Here is a 21620-nt window from a genome sequence, read left to right on the forward strand (position 1 = left end):
CAGTTTTAAAAACAACCTTTTTTTTTTTTTCTTTAAAGTAAATATATCCCCTGTTTATTAATTTCAGACATGTATATTGCTTGTAATTTGGTTCCTGATTTCTGGTTAGATGTTTAGGGTAAATTCCTGGAAGTGGATTCCCTGTACCAAAGAATGTAAAATTTAAGCTTCTTTTAGAATATATCAGATTCTTTTTCAGAAAAGTTAAAAATATTTAGAGTCTAGGTGTACTTCTCAATCCCACATAGAAGTATATTTCAATCTCATGTGATTGTCTAAGCCATGACATACAAGAGGACTCAGTAACACTGTGATAAAGATGGTGGTTAGGATAATGAATCAGTGAATCTGTTAGAGCAGGAAGGAACTCCAGGTGTCAGGGAGCCATGTCCTTCTTTATTAAGGACCAAGGCTCAGAGAGCTTAAGGGACCTCATCCAGGTCACACCCCTCATTAGAGTCAGTCTGGACAAGAAGCTGCATTTGGCACTTTGTGATATGCTGAGGCAGAGTCTCTAGGATGGTATGGATGATTCTGGGGTTGCTACAATGTCTATCTGGGGTCTCAGCTGGAGATTTAAGAGCCTTTTAGTGTTTGAGTGAGCTTCATAGTTCATCTTTGAAAGTTCACAGTTCTGTCAGAAGGATGTGGAAGTAACTCAAAGGGATTTTCCCTGAATTGAGAGGTCCATCACCCACCTCTGCTGAGCTGAAGGGAATCCTGAAATCCCCTTTTGTGAGTTTTCCTGCACTGGCCCACTGTAAGATCCACAGGGGTTATTCTGAACACTCTCTTTGTTATTCTGTAGATGATACAATATCTTTGAACAAAAGGGTGCTCATGTAATTCAAAACTCATATAACTAAAGACTGATTTTCTATGAGTGTGTTAGTCACTCAGTTGTGTCTGATCCTTTGCCACCCCATGGACTGGGGCCCATCAAGCTCCTCCATCCATGGGATTTTCCAGGCAAGAATACTGGAGTAGATTGCCGTTGCCTTCTCCAGGGGATCTTCCCCACCCAGGGATCAAACCTAGGTATCCCAATTTGTAGGCAGACTCTTTACTGTCTGAGCCACTAGGTAAGACTCTGATTTTCTATAGCACTGACCAAAAAAGGAGGATATTTTTGTTTTTTATTGCTTGATCATGTAGCAATACAGTTCAAGCCTGGTTTTCAATCAATTCAGTTTAGTCACTCATCATGTCAGACCCTTTGCCACTCCATGGACTGAAACACGCCAGGCTTCCCTGTCCTTCACCAACTCCTGGAGCTTGCTTAAACTCATGTCCATTGAGTCAGTGAAGCCATCCAGCCATCTCATCCTCTGTCATCCCCTTCTCCTCCTGTCTTAAATCTTTCCCAGAATCAGGGTCTTTCCCAAATGAGTCAGTTCTTTGCATCAGGTGGCCAAAGTATTGGAGCTTCAGCATCAGTCCTTCCAATGAATATTCAGGACTGATTTCCTTTAGGATGGACTGGTTGGATCTCCTTGCAGTCCAAGGGACTCTCCAGAGTCTTCTCCAACATCACAGTTCAACAGCATCAATTCTTTGGTGCTCACCTTTCTTTATGGTCCAACTCTCACATCCATACATGACTACTGGAAAAACCATAGCTTTGACTAGATGGACCTTTGTCAGCAAAGTAATGTCTCTGCATTTTAATATGCTGTCTGTGTTTGTCATAGCTTTTCTCCAAGGAGCAAGCATCTTTTAATTTCATGGCTGCAGTCATTGTCCACAGTGATTTTGGAGCCCCCAAAAATAAAGACCTTCACTGTTTCCATTGTTTCTCCATCTATTTGCTATGAAATGATGGGACTGAATGCCATGATCTTAGTTTTTGAATCTTGAGTTTTAGGCAAAGTTTTTCACTCTCCTCTTTCACTTTCATCAAGAGGCTCTTTGGTTCTTTTTTGCTTTCTGCCATAAGAGTGGTGTCATCAGCATATGTGAGGATATTATTATTTCTCCCGGCATGAACAGAATGAAAAGACAAAAAGATAGGACACTGAAAGATGAACTCCCCAGGTCAGTAGGTGCCAAATATGCTGCTGGAGATCAATGGAGAAATAACTCCAGAAAGTATGAAGAGATGGAGCCAAAGCAAAAACAATACCCAGTTGTGAATATGACTGGTGATGGAAGTAAAGTCTGCATAGGAACCTGGAATGTTAGGTCCGTGAATCAAGGCAAATTGGTAGTGGTCAAACAGGAGATGGCAAGAGTGAACATCAACATTCTAGGAATCAGCAAACTAAAATGGACCAGAATGGGTGAATTTAACTCAGATGACCATTATATCTACTACTGTGAGCAAGAATCCCTTACAAGAAATGAAGTAGCCATCATAGTCAACAAAAGAGTCTGAAATGCAGTACCTGGATGTGATCTCAAAAAAGACAGAATGATCTCTGTTCGTTTCCAAGGCAAACCATTCAATATCATAGTAATCCAAGTCTACTCCCCAACCAGTAATGCTGAAGAAGTTGAATGATTCTATGTAGACCTACAAGACCTTTTAGAACTAACACCCAAAAGAGATGTCCTTTTCATTACAGGGGACTGGAAAAAAGTAGGAAGTCAAGAAATACCTGGAGTAACAGGCAAACAGTCTTGGAGCACAGAATGAATCAGGGCAAAGGTTAATAGAGTTTTGCCAAGAGAATGCAGTGATCATAGCAAACACTCTCTTTCAACAGCACAAGAGAAGACTCTACACATGGACATCATCAGATGGTCAATACTGAATTCAGACTGATTATATTCTTTGTGGCTGAAGATAGAGAAACTATACACAGTCAGCAAAAACAAGACAGGGAGCTGACTGATTATGGCTCAGATCATGAACTCCTTATTGCCAAATTCAGACTTGAATTGAAGAAAGTAGGGAACACCACTAGACCATTCAGGTATGACCGAAATCAAATCCCTTATGATTATACAGTGGAAGTGAGAAATAGATTCAAAAGATTAGATCTGATAGACAGAGTGCCTGAAGAATTATGAACAGAGGCTCATGACATTGTACAGGAGGGAGTGATCAAGACCATCCCCAAGAAAAAGAAATGCAAAAAGGCAAAATGGTTGTCTGAGGAGGCCTTAGAAATAGCTGAGAAAAGAAGAGAAGCTAAAGGCAAAGGAGAAAAGGAAAGATATACCCATTTGAATGCTGGGTTCCAAAGAATAGCAAGGAGACATAAGAAAGCCTTCCTCAGTGATCAGTGTAAAGAAATAGAGGAAAACAAAAGAATGGGAAGACTAGAGATATCGTTAAGAAAATTGGAGAAAAAAAAAAAAAGAAAATTGGAGAAACCAGGGGAACATTTTATGCAAAGATGGGCTCAATAAAGGACAGAAATGTTATGGACCTAACAGAAGCAGAAGATATTAAGAAGAGGTGGCAAGAATACACAGAAGAACTACACAAAAAAGATCTTTATGACCCAGATAATCACAATGGTGTGATCACTCACCTAGAGCCAGACATCCTGGAACGCGAGGTCAAGTGGGCCTTAGAAAGCATCACTATGAACAAAGCTAGTGGAGGTGATGGAATTCCAGTTGAGCTATTTCAGATCCTAAAAATGATGCTATGAAAGTGCTGCACTCAATAGGCCAGCAAATTTGGAAAACTCAGCAATGGCCACAGGAGTGGAAAAGGTCAGTTTTCATTCCAATCCCAAAGAAAGGCAATGCCAAAGAATGTTCAAACTACCACACAGTTGCACACATCTTACACTAGAAAAGTAATGCTCAAAATTCTCTGTGCTGGGCTTCAACAGTAGGTGAACTGTGAACTTCCAGATGTTCAAGCTGGATTTAGAAAAGGCAGAAGAACCAGAGATCAAGTTGCCAACATCCGTTGGATCATCAAAAAAGCAAGAGAGTTCCAGAAAAATGTTTATTTCTGCTTTATTGACTACACCAAAGCCTTTGACTCTGTGGTTCACAAAGAACTATGGAAAATTCTGAAAGAGATGGGAACGCCAGACCACCTTACCTGTCTCCTGAGAAATGTGTATGCAGGTCAAGAAGCAACAGTTAGAACTGGACATGGACTGGTCCAGTTCCAGTCCATTTGCCAGCAATGGACTGGTTCCAAATTGGGAAAGGAGTACGTCAAGGCTGTATATTGTCACCCTGCTTATTTAACTTATATGCAGAGTACATCATGAGAAATGCCAGGCTGGATGAAGCACAAGCTAGAATCAAGTTTGCTGGGAGAAATACCAATAACCTCAGATATGCAGCTGATACCACTCCTATGGCAGAAAGTGAAGAAGAACTAAAGAGCCTCTTGATGAAAGTGAAAGAGGAGAGTGAAAAGTTGGCTTAAAACAATGTTAAGAAAACAGATCACGGCATCTGGTCCCATCACTTCATGGTAAGTAGATGGGGAAACAATGGAAACAGTGACAGAGTTTATTTTGGGGGGCTCCAAAATCACTGCAGATGGTGACTGCAGCCATGTAATTAAAAGATGCTTGCTCCTTGGAAGGAAAGTTATGACCAACCTAGATAGCATATTCAAAAGCAGAGACATTACTTTGCCAACAAAAGTCCATCTAGTCACAGTTTTAGTTTTTTCAGTAAGTCATGTATGGATGTGAGAGTTGGACTATAAAGAAAGCTGAACACTGAAGAATTGATGCTTTTGAACTGTGGTGTTGGAGAAGACTCTTGAGAGTCTCTTGGACTGCAAGGAGATCCAAGTAGTCAATCCTAAAGGAAATCAGTCCTGAATATTCATTGGAAGGACTGATACTGAAACTGAAACTCCAATACTTTGGCCACCTGATGGGAAGAACTGACTCATTTGAAAAGACCCTGATTCTGGGAAAGAGTGAAGGTGGGAGGAGAAGGGGATGACATCACTGACTCAATGGACATGAGTTTGAGTAAGCTCTGGAAGTTTGTGATGGACAGGGAAGCCTGGCGTACTGCAGTCCATGGGCTCACAGAGAGTTGGACACAACTGAGTGACTGAACTGAACTGAATCTTCATTCCAGCTTATGCTTCATCCAGCCCAGCATTTTGCATGATATACTTTGAATATAAATTAAATAAGCAGGGTGACAATATACAGCCTTGACATACTCCTTTCCTGATTTGGAACCAGTCTGTTGTTCCATGTCCAATTCTAACTGTTGCTTCTTATCGTGCATACAGATTTCTTAGGAGGCAGGTCAGGTGGTCTGGTATTCCCATCTCTTTCAGAATTTTCCATAGGTTATTGTGATCCACACAGTCAAAGGCTTTAGCATAGTCAATGAAGCAGAAATAGATGTTTTTCTTGTATTCTCTTTCTTTTTCTCTGATCCAACGAATGTTGACAATTTGATCTGTGGTTCCTCTGCCTTTTCTGCTGCTGCTGCTGTTGCTCAGTCGCTTCAGTCATGTCCAACTCTGTGAGACCCCATGGACTGCAGCCTACCAGGCTTCTCTGTCCATGGGATTCTCCAGGCAAGAACACTGGAGTGGGTTGCCATTTCCTTCTCCAATGCATGAAAGTGGAAAGTGAAAGTGAAGTCGCTCAGTTGTGTCCAACTCTTAGCGACCCCATGGACTGCAGCCTACCAGGGGCTCCTCCATCCATGGGATTTTCCAGGCAACAGTACTGGAGTGGGGTGCCATTGCCTTCTCCCCTGCCTTTTCTAATCCCAGCTTGAACATCTGGAAGTTCTTGTTTCTTTTTCTGTTGAAGGCTAGCTTGGAGAATTTTGAGCATTACTTTTAGCGTGTTAGATGAGTGCAATAGTTTTATATAGTGCTGACCAAAAAGGAGGATATGTGTGATTTTTATTGGTCAATCATGTAGCAATGGAATGAACAGAATTTGCAGTATGTTTTAGCTTGGTATCCCTTTGGATCTGCTTGATTAAGCTATTAAACCTCAATGTTTAAATGACTTAACCCAATAAAGAGTTGTTTCTTGTAGAAATCTGATGCAGGCTGTTTGATTGTCTTCTATCTTGTAGATATGCTATGCCCAGGTTGCCAAGGCAGGGGAAAAGTGAGTTAAAGGAAGCATGTAGATTCTTAACTGACTCACCCTGGAAGTGACAAATGCCACAGTCCACTGCTCAGAACTGGAAATGTGATTCTGATCAAATGGTGAAGTGGCTGGGAAAAGTGTGGAAGAGTACAGATATTTGATAAGTACTAATGATCTTTTCCACACTCTTGGTGTTTGATACTTTGAAATTACCTATTTAAAAATTCTTGTAGGCAATTTTATATCACTTCAAGTTTTAAACATAAAGATAAAACTTTCATGTTACTTTCTTTCAAATATATTTAAAATGTGTTGGTTGAGTACACACTATCATTTTTCAAAGATCTTTTCAGTTCTCTGTTAAAAACAATAAGTTTTTTTTTTTTTCCCAATAGTTGTGAGGTTTGGGTAAGTCATTTCACTTCCTATACTTGTATGCCAATTGAAAATGTGATTTAACCCTTGATTTATGCGTATGTTGTGAAAATTAAGTTAGAGATCACATGTAAACCACTTGACACAGTGCCTAGACAAAGGTAAGTGTTCAACAAATGTGGATTTTTCTACTTGCTGGTATTGTTGATATTGTAATAGGTCTACTACTGTCATCAGTAATACTGGATCCTCTGACTCAGTGGTATATCTACCATTATCAGAGATAGTATACTTTACAGAAAAAGTGACATTTAGGCCAAGTTCTGGAAATGAAATGCCTTCATCTTCTCTATGTTCTTATTTTGGTAGTCATGGGGGATTTCAAAGGCCATATTCTCCCTGGAGTCTTCTTAATTACGTTGGGGATTTGGTGGACTACAAAGTGCGTTCTGAAATATGCCTTCAAAAACCAGAAGCAGACTTCCTACTTCGATCCCAAAGCATTATTCTGTCGAATGGAAATGTTGGAGGGAATTGTACTAGTTGGAATGGCTTTAATCGGTGAGTGATCCTTTTCTGTGTTCTGTTTGCTTTCTTGGTGTATTTTCACATGCAAAGAGAAGACTGAATATCAAAACAAGAGATTACTAAAACAAATTTTTTATTCAAATACATCTGAATACGTATTCTAATTGTATTTCTGTTTTTTATTGCTTGATCATGTAGCAATTCAGTTCAAGCCTGGTTTTCTAACAGTTCGGTTCAGTTGCTCAGTTGTATTTGGTTATCCTTAATTGGGGAGAAGCTGAACTCTAGCATTTTAATCCTGAACCAAGCACAACTCCCGACCCAAAGACGTACTGTGTAAGAAGGAAGTAATCAGATGCTATAGGATTGGTCTCACAAATCTAAATCCAAAATTACTCAGGATTTATCTAGTCATTAGATTAAAATAGGAACTTAGTCTGTCAGTGTAACTGATCGGGGAACTCAGTGGAACTAAGTCCATTAGCTTTGAAGATCTGACATAGCTGTTTGACAGAATTGGCTATCTTTGACTAAAAGGGATTATCTAAACCAGTCTTTGAAGCTCTAAACCAGTCTAAAGAACCAGTGCTCAGCTGTTAGGTAATGGCCCAGAAAGAAGAATCAGTGCCATAAAAAGACAATATATTGGGCTAAGCTGTAGGCTGATCCTTCTGCATTTTCAGTTTTCAGTAAAGCTGTGGAAAGATGGCTTAAAGTGTGATTTATCCCTCTGCAGGCATACTTTCAGGACAGTTTATTCCTGGAGGACCGCACTTGATCTTATACAACTACAAAGAGAATCAATGGGTCAGACTCCTAGACTGGCATCATTTTACCATATACCTCTTCTTTGGGCTGCTGGGTGTGACAAACATCTTATGTTCCATCAGGTCACTTCCTCCCTCCTTTAGCAAGTTAATGCTATTAAATGCCTTATTTGTGGAGGGTAAGTATGAGTGTTTTCATTTATCTTTCATTATTATTGGACATTTGTCTAGCCCTTTACAACAATAAAGGGCACCTTTCCTTTGGTGTCCTGGTACAGCCTTGACCTGTAGGCCAGCTGTCTGGGTCATGGTAAGCTATTGAGGTGTCCTAGACAGGATGCCAAAGATTTCCCTTCCCTACTAACTTATTTAGTAAAACTGGACAAGCACAATATTCAGGTATCGTATTCAAATTTCACATCTACCTTAAAGAACCACCTGCTATGCTCATTTATCTCAGGTTTATCCTGGAGATGATCATTATTTCCATTTTTAACACAACAAACTGAGCTCAGAGTAGTGAAGCGTTGTTGTTGTTGTTTTTTAGTCACTCAGTTGTGTCCAACTCTTTGTGATCCCATGGACTGAAATCCATCAGGCTTCTCTGTCCATGAGATTTCCCAGGCAAGAATATTGAAGTGGGTTGCCATTTCCTTCTCTGGGGTTAGTAAAGCATGAATATCCTCCAAAGAAGAGACCACTCAAAGCAGAATAGTTCCCATACCTATGAAGTAGCCTTTTTAATATTGATATAATGAAACTCCACCATTACATGATAAACAGAGTCCAAAAAATCCAGTCACATAAAATTGAGGTCCTAACACTTTTTGTTCAGTTGGCCTCCCTGTTACTGCATAAGAAAACACTGATGACAAGTATTTAATGCTTTGTTTTCATTTATTTTATATGTATGGAGAAGGAAATGGCAACACACTCCAGTATTGTTGCCTGGATAATCCCATGGAAGAGGAGCCTGGTGGGCTGCAGTCCATGGGGTCACAGAAGAGTTGGATACGACTTAGTGACTGAACCACAACATTTTATATGTAAGGGGTAGACTGGTCATAGAACTAAAAAGCCCCCAATTATCAAGAGGCAGTCATTTCTAATGTCCACCTTGCCTCCTACATCTAAAGATAAGTGCTTTTGCCAAATGCTCTTTGAGAACAAGTGATAGATAAAAGTTGGGCAACAGTCACCAACAGCATGATTCTCATTATCTCAGATGTTATCATATTATTTTAAACTTTTTATTTTATATTGGAGTATAGTTGATTAACAATGCTTTGATAGTTTCAGGTGGACAGCAAAGGGACTCAACCATACATATCTGCATGTATCCATTCACACCGAAGCTACTCTCCAGATGTTACTATATTTTGAATGAACATCTTTTCCTATACATCCGAATGAAAAGGATGAAGTTGAAGCCACTATCTGTCCATAGGATTAAAAATATAGTTAGTTACTACTTCTTGGGAGCTTCCAGAGAACCTTGCCCTACCCATCGCAGTGCACTCTTATGATTTGTGTTTATATTTGCTGTCTCCAGTAGACTAAATTGCTTAAGGAAAGACTATTTCATTCATCTGTCCACTTGCCCTAACTCCTGCTCCCCTGCCTTCATCATGCTTATTATTTATCCTTTTGCATAAAATATGGTTTGAAATTTAGTTAGTTGAAAATGTCATGATGTATTGGAGAAGAGAATAAAGACTGGGGAAGGGAAAAGGAGATTTCAAAGATTACATTGTAAACAGGTATAGTGATGACTCCAAAAATGCTAGAGATTTCCATTATTAATGGAAGCAGTGGGCACCTTATATTTTGGACAAATGTGTGTGCTTAATGTAAAGCTGTGTGGAGATGGGGGAGGAACAGTAGTTTCATTGAGAAAGACAAACTATTTTTTCTGCCTCCAACAGCTTTTGTTTTCTACAATCACACTCATGGCCGGGAAGTGCTGGACATCTTTGCGCACAATCTTCTGTTCTTGGCCATCTGTTTGACAGCCCTGATTACCTTCATGGAGCTCTTCATACAGGCCAAGATAACTGTGGAACTTCTGCGGACAAGCCTTTTCCTGCTTCAGGGAAGCTGGTTCTGGCAGGTGAGTTGGGGCCTCCAGTGAATGTGCCTGGTGTCTGCACTGATGACCTTCTCTCTTTGATTGTGGGTGTTGTGCCCTGGAACCCAAAGATTTCCTTCTGATATGCTGCTGGTAGTGAGAATGCAGGCCTTTGAGGGGCCCAGCAGCCCTGGTGAGAATAGTGGCAGAGCAGCAGGGAAGGAGGTGGGAGGTGTACACCTTCATCACACACCTGAATATCCATTTGTAGGAACTCTGAGCTGGTGCTTAGCTGGAAGCAGTTCCCGATGCTAAAGTCACTTAAAGCCTAATGGGTAATAAGCTCGAGAAACATAAGGAAGGCAGGAAAGGAAGGGAATTATTATCTATTGAGGAATAAGTATGTGCCGGCCCCTGGACATGACTTTTACATACACATTGTTTCATTTTCATTTTGTCTTCACGACAACTTGGAAGTTAGATATTATCATCCCCAACTAACTGATAAAGAGACTCAGAGAGAGCAGGTTACTTACTCAGGATCACACAGTAGTGGAACTAGGATCTAAATGTGGGTCTGTCTGACTCCAAATCCCAGGCACTTTTATTGTTGACTCCCTAACCTTGGAGTGTTGTTGAAAACATATATTCCAATCAGTGAACATATACTTTATCAGTTCAGTTCAGTTCGGTCAGTCATGTCCGACTCTTTGTGACCCCATGGACTACAGCACACCAGGCCTCCCTGTCCATCATCAACTCCTGGACTTTACTCAAATTCATATCCATTGAGTTGGTGACGCCATCCAACCGTCTCATCCTCTGTCTGAACATACATTCATGAATATAAGGAAAGTCTGGAATAAAAGGTGAATGTGGTTTAATCACAGAAGATTTCTTAGAGGAGGTTTTTAGTCACTAAAGTGCAGGGATTTGGGATGATGAGGTTCTTCCAGGGATTTGCATTTCAGTGAAGATTGATAAGAAAGCCCTGGTAGACTCAGAGAAACATTATGGTCAAACGGGGGCTAGGAAAGATGTGATATTTAAGCTTGTGGGGGAGTAGAAAGGTTGTTGGAGCACAGGCTAGTAAATAGGGTCTGAGATTCAGGGGTTTTTTGAAGGTAAAATGATTTGGAAAAAATAACAAATACCTTATCATGGTATAATTTGATAATCAGTGAATTTAACCATTTGGTATATAGATGTTGTATTGTGAGATTATTTACCATCAGTTGGCAAGCTAAATAGAATGGCATGTAAGATGTGATTATGCATTCTATATCTCTTGATTGGAATATTTTACTATGTTCTGGTATTGCTGATTCAAAACTAAAAATAAAATTAAACAACTTAATAGTGATAATTTCAGATCAAGATGACACAGTGAGTTTATGCCTCAGTGTATTGCCTCTGCTTCAAATATGTAACAATGACACATAAACTATCAAAAATACCTATAAAATAAAAAGTAAATTAAAAGAATAGAAAAGTAAATGAAAGTAAGAGAGTTTAAAAATACACAGTTGCAAATTAAACACCACAAACAAAAATAGGGCAAGCCCCCAGTGAATAGAATAAAAATAGACGAGACTAGACATTCCCAGACTGAGCAGAGCTGGGCTGTAGCTCTGTGGACTCCAAGTCTGGGGTAGGCATGATGGTTGGTTATTTGGCTCCAGGGGAACTAAAAGGAAATTAGAGATTTCTCTGGATGTAGGGGTAAAGTCAAGCTCTTCGACTCTTTTTATTTTATTTTTTTAAATTTTTATTTTTAAACTTTACAATATTGTATTAGTTTTGCCAAATATCGAAATGAATCCGCCACATGTATACATGCGTTCCCCATCCTGAACCCTCCTCCCTCCTCCCTCCCCATACCATCCCTCTGGGTTGTCCCAGTGCACCAGCCGCAAGCATCCAGTATCGTGCATCGAACCTGGACTGGCGACTAGTTTCATACATGATATTATACATGTTTCAATGCCATTCTTCCAAATCTTCCCACCCTCTCCCTCTCCCACGGAGTCCAAAAGACTGTTCTATACATCAGTGTCTCTTTTGCTGTCTCGTACACAGGGTTATTGTTACCATCTTTCTAAATTCCATATATATGCATTAGTATACTGTATTGGTGTTTTTCTTTCTGGCTTACTTCACTCTGTATAATAGGCTCCAGTTTCATCCACCTCATTAGAACTGATTCAAATGTGTTCTTTTTAATGGCTGAGTAATACTCCATTGTGTATATGTACCACAGCTTTCTTATCCATTCATCTGCTGATGGACATCTAGGTTGCTTCCATGTCCTGGCTATTATAAACAGTGCTGCGATGAACATTGGGGTACACGTGTCTCTTTCCCTTCTGGTTTCCTCAGTGTGTATGCCCAGCAGTGGGATTGCTGGATCATAAGACACTTCTATTTCCAGATTCTTAAGGAATCTCCACGCTTTTCTCCATAGTGGCTGTACTAGTTTGCATTCCCACCAACAGTGTAAGAAGGTTCCCTTTTCTTCACACCCTTTCTAGCATTTATTGCTTGTAGACTTTTGGATTGCAGCCATTCTGACTAGCGTGAAATGGTACCTCATAGTGGTTTTGATTTGCATTTCTCTGATAATGAGTGATGTTGAGCATCTTTTCATGTGTTTGTTAGCCATCTGTATGTCTTCTTTGGAGAAATGTCTATTTAGTTCTTGGGCCCATTTTTTGATTGGGTCATTTATTTTTCTGGAGTTGAGCTGTAGGAGTTGCTTGTATATTTTTGAGATTAGTTGTTTGTCCGTTGCTTCATTTGCTATTATTTTCTCCCATTCTGAAGGCTGTCTTTTCACCTTGCTAATAGTTTCCTTTGTTGTGCAGAAGCTTTTAAGTTTAATTAGGTCCCATTTGTTTATTTTTGCTTTTATTTCCAATATTCTGGGAGGTGGGTCATAGAGGATCCTGCTGTGATGTATGTCGGAGAGTGTTTTGCCTGTGTTCTCCTCTAGGAGTTTTATAGTTTCTGGTCTTACATTGAGATCTTTAATCCATTTTGAGTTTATTTTTGTGTATGGTGTTAGGAAGTGTTCTAGTTTCATTCTTTTACAAGTGGTTGACCAGATTTCCCAGCACCACTTGTTAAAGAGATTGTCTTTAATCCATTGTATATTCTTGCCTCCTTTGTCAAAGATAAGGTGTCCATAGGTGCGTGGATTTATCTCTGGTCTTTCTATTTTGTTCCATTGATCTATATTTCTGTCTTTGTGCCAGTACCATACTGTCTTGATAACTGTGGCTTTGTAGTAGAGCCTGAAGTCAGGTAGGTTGATTCCTCCAGTTCCATTCTTCTTTCTCAAGATCGCTTTGGCTAGTCGAGGTTTTTTGTATTTCCATACAAATTGTGAAATTATTTGTTCTAGCTCTGTGAAGAATACCATTGGTAGCTTGATAGGGATTGCATTGAATCTATAAATTGCTTTGGGTAGTATACTCATTTTCACTATATTGATTCTTCCAATCCATGAACAAGGTATATTTCTACATCTATTAGTGTCCTCTTTGATTTCTTTCACCAGTGTTTTATAGTTTTATAGTTTTCTATATATAGGTCTTTAGTTTCTTTAGGTAGATATATTCCTAAGTATTTTATTCTTTCCATTGCAATGGTGAATGGAATTGTTTCCTTAATTTCTCTTTCTGTTTTCTCATTATTAGTGTATAGGAATGCAAGGGATTTCTGTGTGTTGATTTTGTATCCTGCAACTTTACCATAATCATTGATTAGTTCTAGTAATTTTCTGGTGGAGTCTTTAGGGTTTTCTATGTAGAGGATCATGTCATCTGCAAACAGGGAGAGTTTTACTTCTTCTTTTCCAATTTGGATTCCTTTTATTTCTTTTTCTGCTCTGATTGCTGTGGCCAGAACCTCCAAAACTATGTTAAATAGTAATGGTGAAAGTGGGCACCCTTGTCTTGTTCCTGACTTTAGAGGAAATGCTTTCAATTTTTCACCATTGAGGATAATGTTTGCTGTGGGTTTGTCATATATAACTTTTATTATGTTGAGGTATGTTCCCTCTATTCCTGCTTTCTGGAGAGTTTTTATCATAAATGGATGTTGAATTTTGTCAAAGGCTTTCTCTGCATCTATTGAGATAATCATATGGTTTTTATTTTTCAATTTGTTAATGTGGTGTATTACATTGATTGATTTGTGGATATTGAAGAATCCTTGCATCCCTGGGATAAAGCCCACTTGGTCATGGTGTATGATCTTTTTAATGTGTTGTTGGATTCTGATTGCTAGAATTTTGTTAAGGATTTTTGCATCTGTGTTCATCAGTGATATTGGCCTGTAGTTTTCTTTTTTTGTGGGATCTTTGTCAGGTTTTGGTATTAGGGTGATGGTGGCCTCATAGAATGAGTTTGGAAGTTTACCTTCCTCTGCAATTTTCTGGAAGAGTTTGAGTAGGATAGGTGTTAGCTCTTCTCTAAATTTTTGATAGAATTCAGCTGTGAAGCCGTCTGGACCTGGGCTTTTCTTTGCTGGAAGATTTTTGATTACAGTTTCAATTTCCGTGCTTGTGATGGGTCTGTTAAGATTTTCTATTTCTTCCTGGTCCAGTTTTGGAAAGTTGTACTTTTCTAAGAATTTGTCCATTTCTTCCACGTTGTCCATTTTATTGGCATATAATTGTTGATAGTAGTCTCTTATGATCCTTTGTATTTCTGTGTTGTCTGTTGTGATCTCTCCATTTTCATTTCTAATTTTATTGATTTGATTTTTCTCCCTTTGTTTCTTGATGAGTCTGGCTAATGGTTTGTCAATTTTATTTATCCTTTCAAAGAACCAGCTTTTGGCTTTGTTTAATTTTGCTATGGTCTCTTTTGTTTCTTTTGCATTTATTTCTGCCCTAATTTTTAAGATTTCTTTCCTTCTACTAACCCTGGGGTTCTTCATTTCTTCCTTTTCTAGTTGCTTTAGGTGTAGAGTTAGGTTATTTATTTGACTTTTTTCTTGTTTCTTGAGGTATGCCTGTATTGCTATGAACTTTCCCCTTAGGACTGCTTTTACAGTGTCCCACAGGTTTTGGGTTGTTGTGTTTTCATTTTCATTCGTTTCTATGCAAATTTTGATTTCTTTTTTGATTTCTTCTGTGATTTGTTGGTTATTCAGCAGCGTGTTGTTCAGCCTCCATATGTTGGAATTTTTAATAGTTTTTCTCCTGTAATTGAGATCTAATCTTACTGCATTGTGGTCAGAAAAGATGCTTGGAATGATTTCTATTTTTTTGAATTTACCAAGGCTAAATTTATGGCCCAGGATGTGATCTATCCTGGAGAAGGTTCCATGTGCACTTGAGAAAAAGGTGAAATTCATTGTTTTGGGATGAAATGTCCTATAGATATCAATTAGGTCTAACTGGTCTATTGTATCATTTAAAATTTGTGTTTCCTTGTTAATTTTCTGTTTAGTTGATCTATCCATAGGTGTGAGTGGGGTATTAAAGTCTCCCACTATTATTGTGTTATTGTTAATTTCTCCTTTCATACTTGTTAGCATTTGTCTTACATATTGTGGTGCTCCCGTGTTGAGTGCATATATATTTATAATTGTTCTATCTTCTTCTTGGATTGATCCTTTGATCATTATGTAGTGACCATCTTTGTCTCTTTTCACAGCCTTTGTTTTAAAGTCTATTTTATCTGATATGAGTATTGCTACTCTTGCTTTCTTTTGGTCCCTATCTGCGTGGAAAATCTTTTTCCAGCCCTTCACTTTCAGTCTGTATGTGTCCCCTGTTTTGAAGTGGGTGTCTTGTAGACAACATATATAGGGGTCTTGTTTTTGTATCCATTCAGCCAGTCTTTGTCTTTTGGTTGGGGCATTCAACCCATTTACATTTAAGGTAATTACGGATAAGTATGATCCTGTTGCCATTTACTTTATTGTTTTGGGTTTGAATTTATACACCCTTTTTGTGTTTCCTGTCTAGAGAATATCCTTTAGTATTTGTTGGAGAGCTGGTTTGGTGGTGCAGGATTCTCTCAGCTTTTGCTTGTCTGAAAAGCTTTTGATTTCTCCTTCATATTTGAATGAGATCCTTGCTGGGTACAATAATCTGGGCTGTAGGTTATTTTCTTTCATCATTTTAAGTATGTCTTGCCATTCCCTCCTGGCTTGAAGAGTTTCTATTGAAAGATCAGCTGTTATCCTTATGGGAATTCCCTTGTGTGTTGTTTGTTGTTTTTCCCTTGCTGCTTTTAATATTTGTTCTTTGTGTTTGATCTTTGTTAATTTGATTAATATGTGTCTTGGGGTGTTTTGCCTTGGGTTTATCCTGTTTGGGACTCTCTGTGTTTCTTGGACTTGAGTGATTATTTCCTTCCCCATTTTAGGGAAGTTTTCAACTATTATCTCCTCAAGTATTTTCTCATGGTCTTTCTTTTTGTCTTCTTCTTCTAGGACCCCTATGATTTGAATGTTGTAGCATTTAATATTGTCCTGGAGGTCTCTGAGATTGTCCTCATTTCTTTAAATTCATTTTTCTTTTATCCTCTCTGATTCATTTATTTCTACCATTCTATCTTCTAATTCACTAATCCTATCTTCTGCCTCTGTTATTCTACTATTTGTTGCCTCTAGAGTGTTTTTAATTTTATTTATTGCATTATTCATTATGTATTGACTCTTTTTTATTTCTTCTAGGTCCTTGTTAAACCTTTCTTGCATCCTCTCAATCCTTGTCTCCAGGCTATTTATCTGTGATTCCATTTTGATTTCAAGATTTTGGATCAATTTCACTATCATTATTCGGAATTCTTTATCAGGTAGATTCCCTATCTCTTCCTCTTTTGTTTGGTTTGGTGGGCATTTATCCTGTTCCTTTATCTGCTGGGTATTCCTCTGTCTCTTCATCTTGTTTAAATTGCTGAGTTTGGGGTGTCCTTTCTGTATTCTGGCAGTTTGTGGAGTTCTCTTTATTGTGGTGTTTCCTGGCTGTGTGTGGGTTTGTACAGGTGGCTTGTCAAGGTTTCTTGGTTAGGGAAGCTTGTGATGGTGTTCTGGTGGGTGGAGCTGTATTTCTTTTCTCTGGAGTGCAATTAAGTGTCCAGTAATGAGTTATGGGATGTCTGTGGTTTTGGTGTGACTTTAGGTAGCCTATATCTTGGAGCTCAGGGCTGTGTTCCTTTGTTGCTGGAGAATTTGCTTGGTATGTCTTGCCCTGGAACTTGTTGGCCCTTGTGTGGTGCTTGGTTTCAGTGTAGGTATGGAGGCGTTGATGAGCGCCTATCAATTAATGTTCCTTGGAGTCAGGAGTTCCCTGGAGTCAGGGTTTGGACTTAAGCCTCCTGCTTCCAGTTATCGGTCTTATTTTTACAGTAGTTTCAAAATTTCTCCTTCTATATAGCACCATTGATAAAACATCTACATTAAAGATGAAAAGTTTCTCTACCATGAGGGTCACCCAGAGAGATTCCCAGCGTTACATGGAGAAGAGAAGAGGGAGGAGGGAGTTAGAGGTGACCCGAATGAGATGAGGTGGAATCAATAGAGGAGAGAGTGGGCTAGCCAGTAATCACTTCCTTATGTGCACTCCACAACTGGACCACTCAGAGATGTTCACGGAGTTATACAGAGAAGAGAAGAAGGAGGAAGGAGACAGAGGTGGCCAGGAGGATAAAAGGGGGGAATGAAAAGGAGGGAGACAGATTCAGCCAGTAATCAGTTCCCTAAGTGTTCTCCACTGTCTGGAGCACACAGAAATTCACAGAGTTGGGTAGAGTGGAGAGGGGTTAGGGAGGAGACACAGGCGACCTGGTGGAGAAAAAGGAGAGTTCAAAGGGAGAGAGAGCAGTCAAGCCAGTAATCTCGCTCCCTAGTGAAAAATGGGTACTGAAGATTGGGTTCTTAAAGGTACAAAATTGGTAACAAATACATAAAAGCAAAAATTAAAAATCTAGAGTAGAGTTTGGAATATCAAAAAAATGATGTTAAAGGAAAGAAGAAGGGAAAGAAAGAGAGAAAAAATGAACAAACAAAAACAAACAAGGTCGTGAAAATTATAAAGAAAATATAGGTACAAAATTGATAACTAATACCAAAAAGCAAAAGTTAAAAATCTAGAGTAGAGTTTGGAATTTCAAAAATAAAATGTTAAAAAAGAGAAGAAGAAAAATAAAGAGAAAAAAAAAAAACAAACAAAAACAAAGTCGTAAAAATTATAAAGAAAATACATGTACAAAATTGATAACAAATACCAAAAAACATAAATTAAAAATCTAGAGTACAGTTTGGGATTTCAGATATACAATGTTATATAAAAGAAGAAGAGAAAGAAACAGAGAAAAGAAAAAAAAAAGTCACAGAAATTATATAAAAAAAAACTATAGGTACAAAATTGATAACAAATACCAAAAAGCTAAAATTAAAAATCTAGGGTAGAGTTTGGAATTTCAAAAATACAATGTTAAAGAAAAGAAGAAAAACAAAAACAAAAAGAAACAAACAAACAAACAAAACAAGGTCAAAAAAATGATAAAATTTATATATATGAAGTTTGCTTTGTAAAAAAAAATGGGTCTTTTTTTTTTTTGCAAAGTAATAGGTTATAAAAGTGAAAATTAAAGGAATAATACAGGACTTAAAATTTTTTTAAAAAATTAAAAAAAAAAAGAAAGAATGATCGTAAAAATAGTAAAAGTATATCTAGGACTTTCTCTGGTTTTGTTGTGAGTTTTGTGGGTTCAGTTCATTTTTGGCTAGTTCCTTGGTCCGACTTATATTTCTCAAGATCTATAGGCCCCTTCCTATGTAGTTGGTATTAACCACAGGGTTTTAATCTATTGCCTGTAGCTTCCAAGGCGTTTCCCTCTGTTATAGCTCCTTCTGTTTGCTGGTCTCTTCAGTGTCTGGTTTCTGCCCTGACACAAAGGGGATGGTGGAGGACACTTTTTTTTTTTTAGGCTCACTTGTTCAGTCGCACTGTGGGGAGGGAGGGAGGGATGCTGCAAACAAATAACACTGGCGTGTGCTCGCAGTGCCTCAGCCACACTGGGCCAGCCCCCGCTCACTGCGCGTGTAGCCTCCCTGCCCACACTGCTCAGGCTCTAGGTTGCTCCACCAGGAACCATCCGTGCCCGGCCCTGGGCTGCCTGCACCTCCCAGGTCCAAGCAGCTCAGGTTCAGGCACTCGGGTAGTCCTCAGAGGCGCAGACTCGGTTGGGCCTGCGTTTTGTGCCCTTCCCAGGTCCGAGCAGCTCAGGTGATGAGGTGTTTGGTGAGCGCAATTGCTGCGACTTATCACCTTCCTGCTGCTCGGTTATCTAGGTGTACAACCGGCGCAACTTCTCAGGCAGATGTTGACCGTCCAGACCCCCAAGAAGTTTTAGTTAGCAAAGAAGCCTGCTTAGTTTTATAGATAATGTTTCTCTGGGGCTGCGATTGCCCCCTTCCGGCTCTGGCTGCCTGTCACTGGAGGGGGATGGTCTGCAGCCGGCTATCTCTGTTCAGTCCTTTGTTCCGTGTGCAGGCCTGGCAGTGTCTTAGGTTAGGGCTGGCTTTTCGCGTGGTAGATATCCCACAGTCTGGTTTGCTAGCCCAAATTATTTCACTCAGATAGCGCTCAGGGTATTCAGGCCAGACCTTTACTCTAAGCCATGCAGCCCGCGCCGCGCCTCCCTGCCCAGCCCAGCCCCCGCTTGCTAGTGGCGTGTGCAGGCATCTGCGCTGCTTCTCTGCTGGGGGAGTTACCATAGGGCTCGCAATCTCCTTTCGAAGACTTGGGTTGCTTTTCTGGGTGCCTGATATCCTCTGCCGGTATTCAGAAGTTGTTTTGTGGAATTTACTCAGTGTTTAAATGTTCTTTTGATGAATTTGTGGGGGAGAAAGTGTTCTCCCCGTCCTACTCCTCCGCCATCTTCTGGGGGGATCTCTTTGACTCTTTTTAATTAAATGTTTCTAAATATTTTCTATTTCTAATTGCTTTCCATCCAGTTGATCATTTTATGTTATATTTATGGATTTGTCAGTTTCTCCTAATTTTCAGTTTTCTTTAATGTCATGAGGCTATATTCTTCTCCTCTATTTTTAGTTTTTTTGAGTTGAATATTCACTTATATGTAATTTTTCTTATTTTTATATAAATATTCCTAAGACTGTAGAATTCGTCCTATACACTAGTATAACTACTTCCTATGAGATTTTGTGGAAGAAGGCAATGGCACCCCACTCAAGTACTGTTGCCTCTGAAATCCCACGGGTGGAGGAGCCTGGTAGGCTGCAGTCCATGGCATCGCTAAGAGTCAGACACGACTGAGTGACTTCACTTTCACTTTCCACTTTCCACTTTCATGTATTGGAGAAGGAAATGGCAACCCACTCCAGTGTTACTGCCTGGAGAATCCCATGGATGGAGAAGCCTGGTAGGCTGCAGTCCGTGGGGTCGCACAGAGTCGGACATGACTGAAGCGACTTGGCAGGCAGCATGAGATTTTGTATGTGGCAGCTTTCACCTTGGGTGATTTTGAATGTTGCATTTTCTATGTGTTTTCCTCTTTAATTTATGAGTTATTCAGAAACAATTGTTTTCAATTTCCAAAAATATTCTTTTTATTATTTGTTTTCAATTCCTTTGTATGTGTTCCCTTTGAAATGTGTCAAGACTTTTTCGGGATGCAGCCCAATGTCAGTGGTAGTAAATATATATTTGAGAAGAAAGTGTATGCCATCTTTTGGGCTGAAGATTATCCACATGTTTATGCAATCCAATTTCTTAAAGAGCTAAATATTCAAATAAAGAAACTAAGATAAATGGGGGAAACCCAAAGATAGTTGAATAAAGTAATAATACAATTAAGAGCAGAACTGATGAAACTAGTGTTCCATTAAAAATTAATGATTAATTAATTAAATATCTGAGGGAAGAAGCTGTGAACTTTTGCAACTGAGCATAGGTTGGCTTAATGTTGTCCCTTTTGGCAGAGTAATAATGTTTTCATATTTCCCCAAGAGCTTTTCTAAAGAAGATATATGAGATTAAATTTTGAGGGTATAAATTTGAGATTATTTTTAAAACTTTCTATCCATCATTATGTCCAGACTAGTATTTTTCTTTACTGGGTGGTCAGACTAAATGACATTTGAGACTTAGAGAAAAATGAATATTTGATACCAATACAAGCAAACATACTTGCAGGATAGGAAGCTTTAGCCATGGTACATGTCCCTCGTCCCCTCTGTGCTGGATTCTTCTGAAATGAAAATGTTTCAGGGACTTAGGTGAATTTATTATGCTTCCATGTTTGGTTGCTTTGAATGTTTATTTCCCAAACTCTATCTCAAGCTAATAAAATTACATTGTTATTTGCTTTTCACAATTTTTTTCTCCCACTACTTCTCCATACAAAATGTCCTCTTCATTATGGGGGACTAGAGTGCAAAAGTAGAAGGTCAAGAGCTGCCTGGAGTAACAGGACAATTTGACCGTGGAGTACAAAATGAAGCAGAGCGAAAGCTAACAGAGTTTTGCCAAGAGAATGCACTGATCATAGCAAACACCCTCTTCCAACAACACAAGATAAGGCTCTACCCATGGACATCGCCAGATGGTCAATACCAAAATCAGATTGATTATATTCTTTGCAGCCAAATAGAGAAGCTCTATACAGTCAGCAAAAACAAGATGGGAGCTGACTGTGGCTTAGATCACGAACTCCTTACTGCCAAATTCAGACTTAAATTGAAGAAAGTAGGGGAAACCACTAGACTATTCAGGTATGACAGAAATCAAATCCCTTATGATTATACAGTGGAAGTGACAAATAGATTCAAAAGATTAGATCTGATAGACAGAGTGCCTGATGGACTATGGATGGAGGCTTGTGACATTGTACA

General features: G+C 39.1%; 1 protein-coding gene across 1 annotated transcript in view; it reads left to right on the top strand.

The window, feature by feature from the left end:
* Positions 1-21620, top strand: part of LOC133254333 (transmembrane protein 45A-like) — an 89864-nt gene that overhangs the window by 47166 nt on the left and 21078 nt on the right. Inside the window, exons 2-4 of the mRNA XM_061428618.1 lie at positions 6747-6938; positions 7642-7851; positions 9598-9782. Of these exons, the coding sequence (XP_061284602.1) occupies positions 6747-6938; positions 7642-7851; positions 9598-9782 (587 nt within the window). The remainder of the gene's footprint in view (positions 1-6746; positions 6939-7641; positions 7852-9597; positions 9783-21620) is intronic.

The sequence above is a fragment of the Bos javanicus genome, chromosome 1, assembly GCF_032452875.1.
Source record: "Bos javanicus breed banteng chromosome 1, ARS-OSU_banteng_1.0, whole genome shotgun sequence".
In the NCBI taxonomy this organism is placed as follows: domain Eukaryota; kingdom Metazoa; phylum Chordata; class Mammalia; order Artiodactyla; family Bovidae; genus Bos; species Bos javanicus.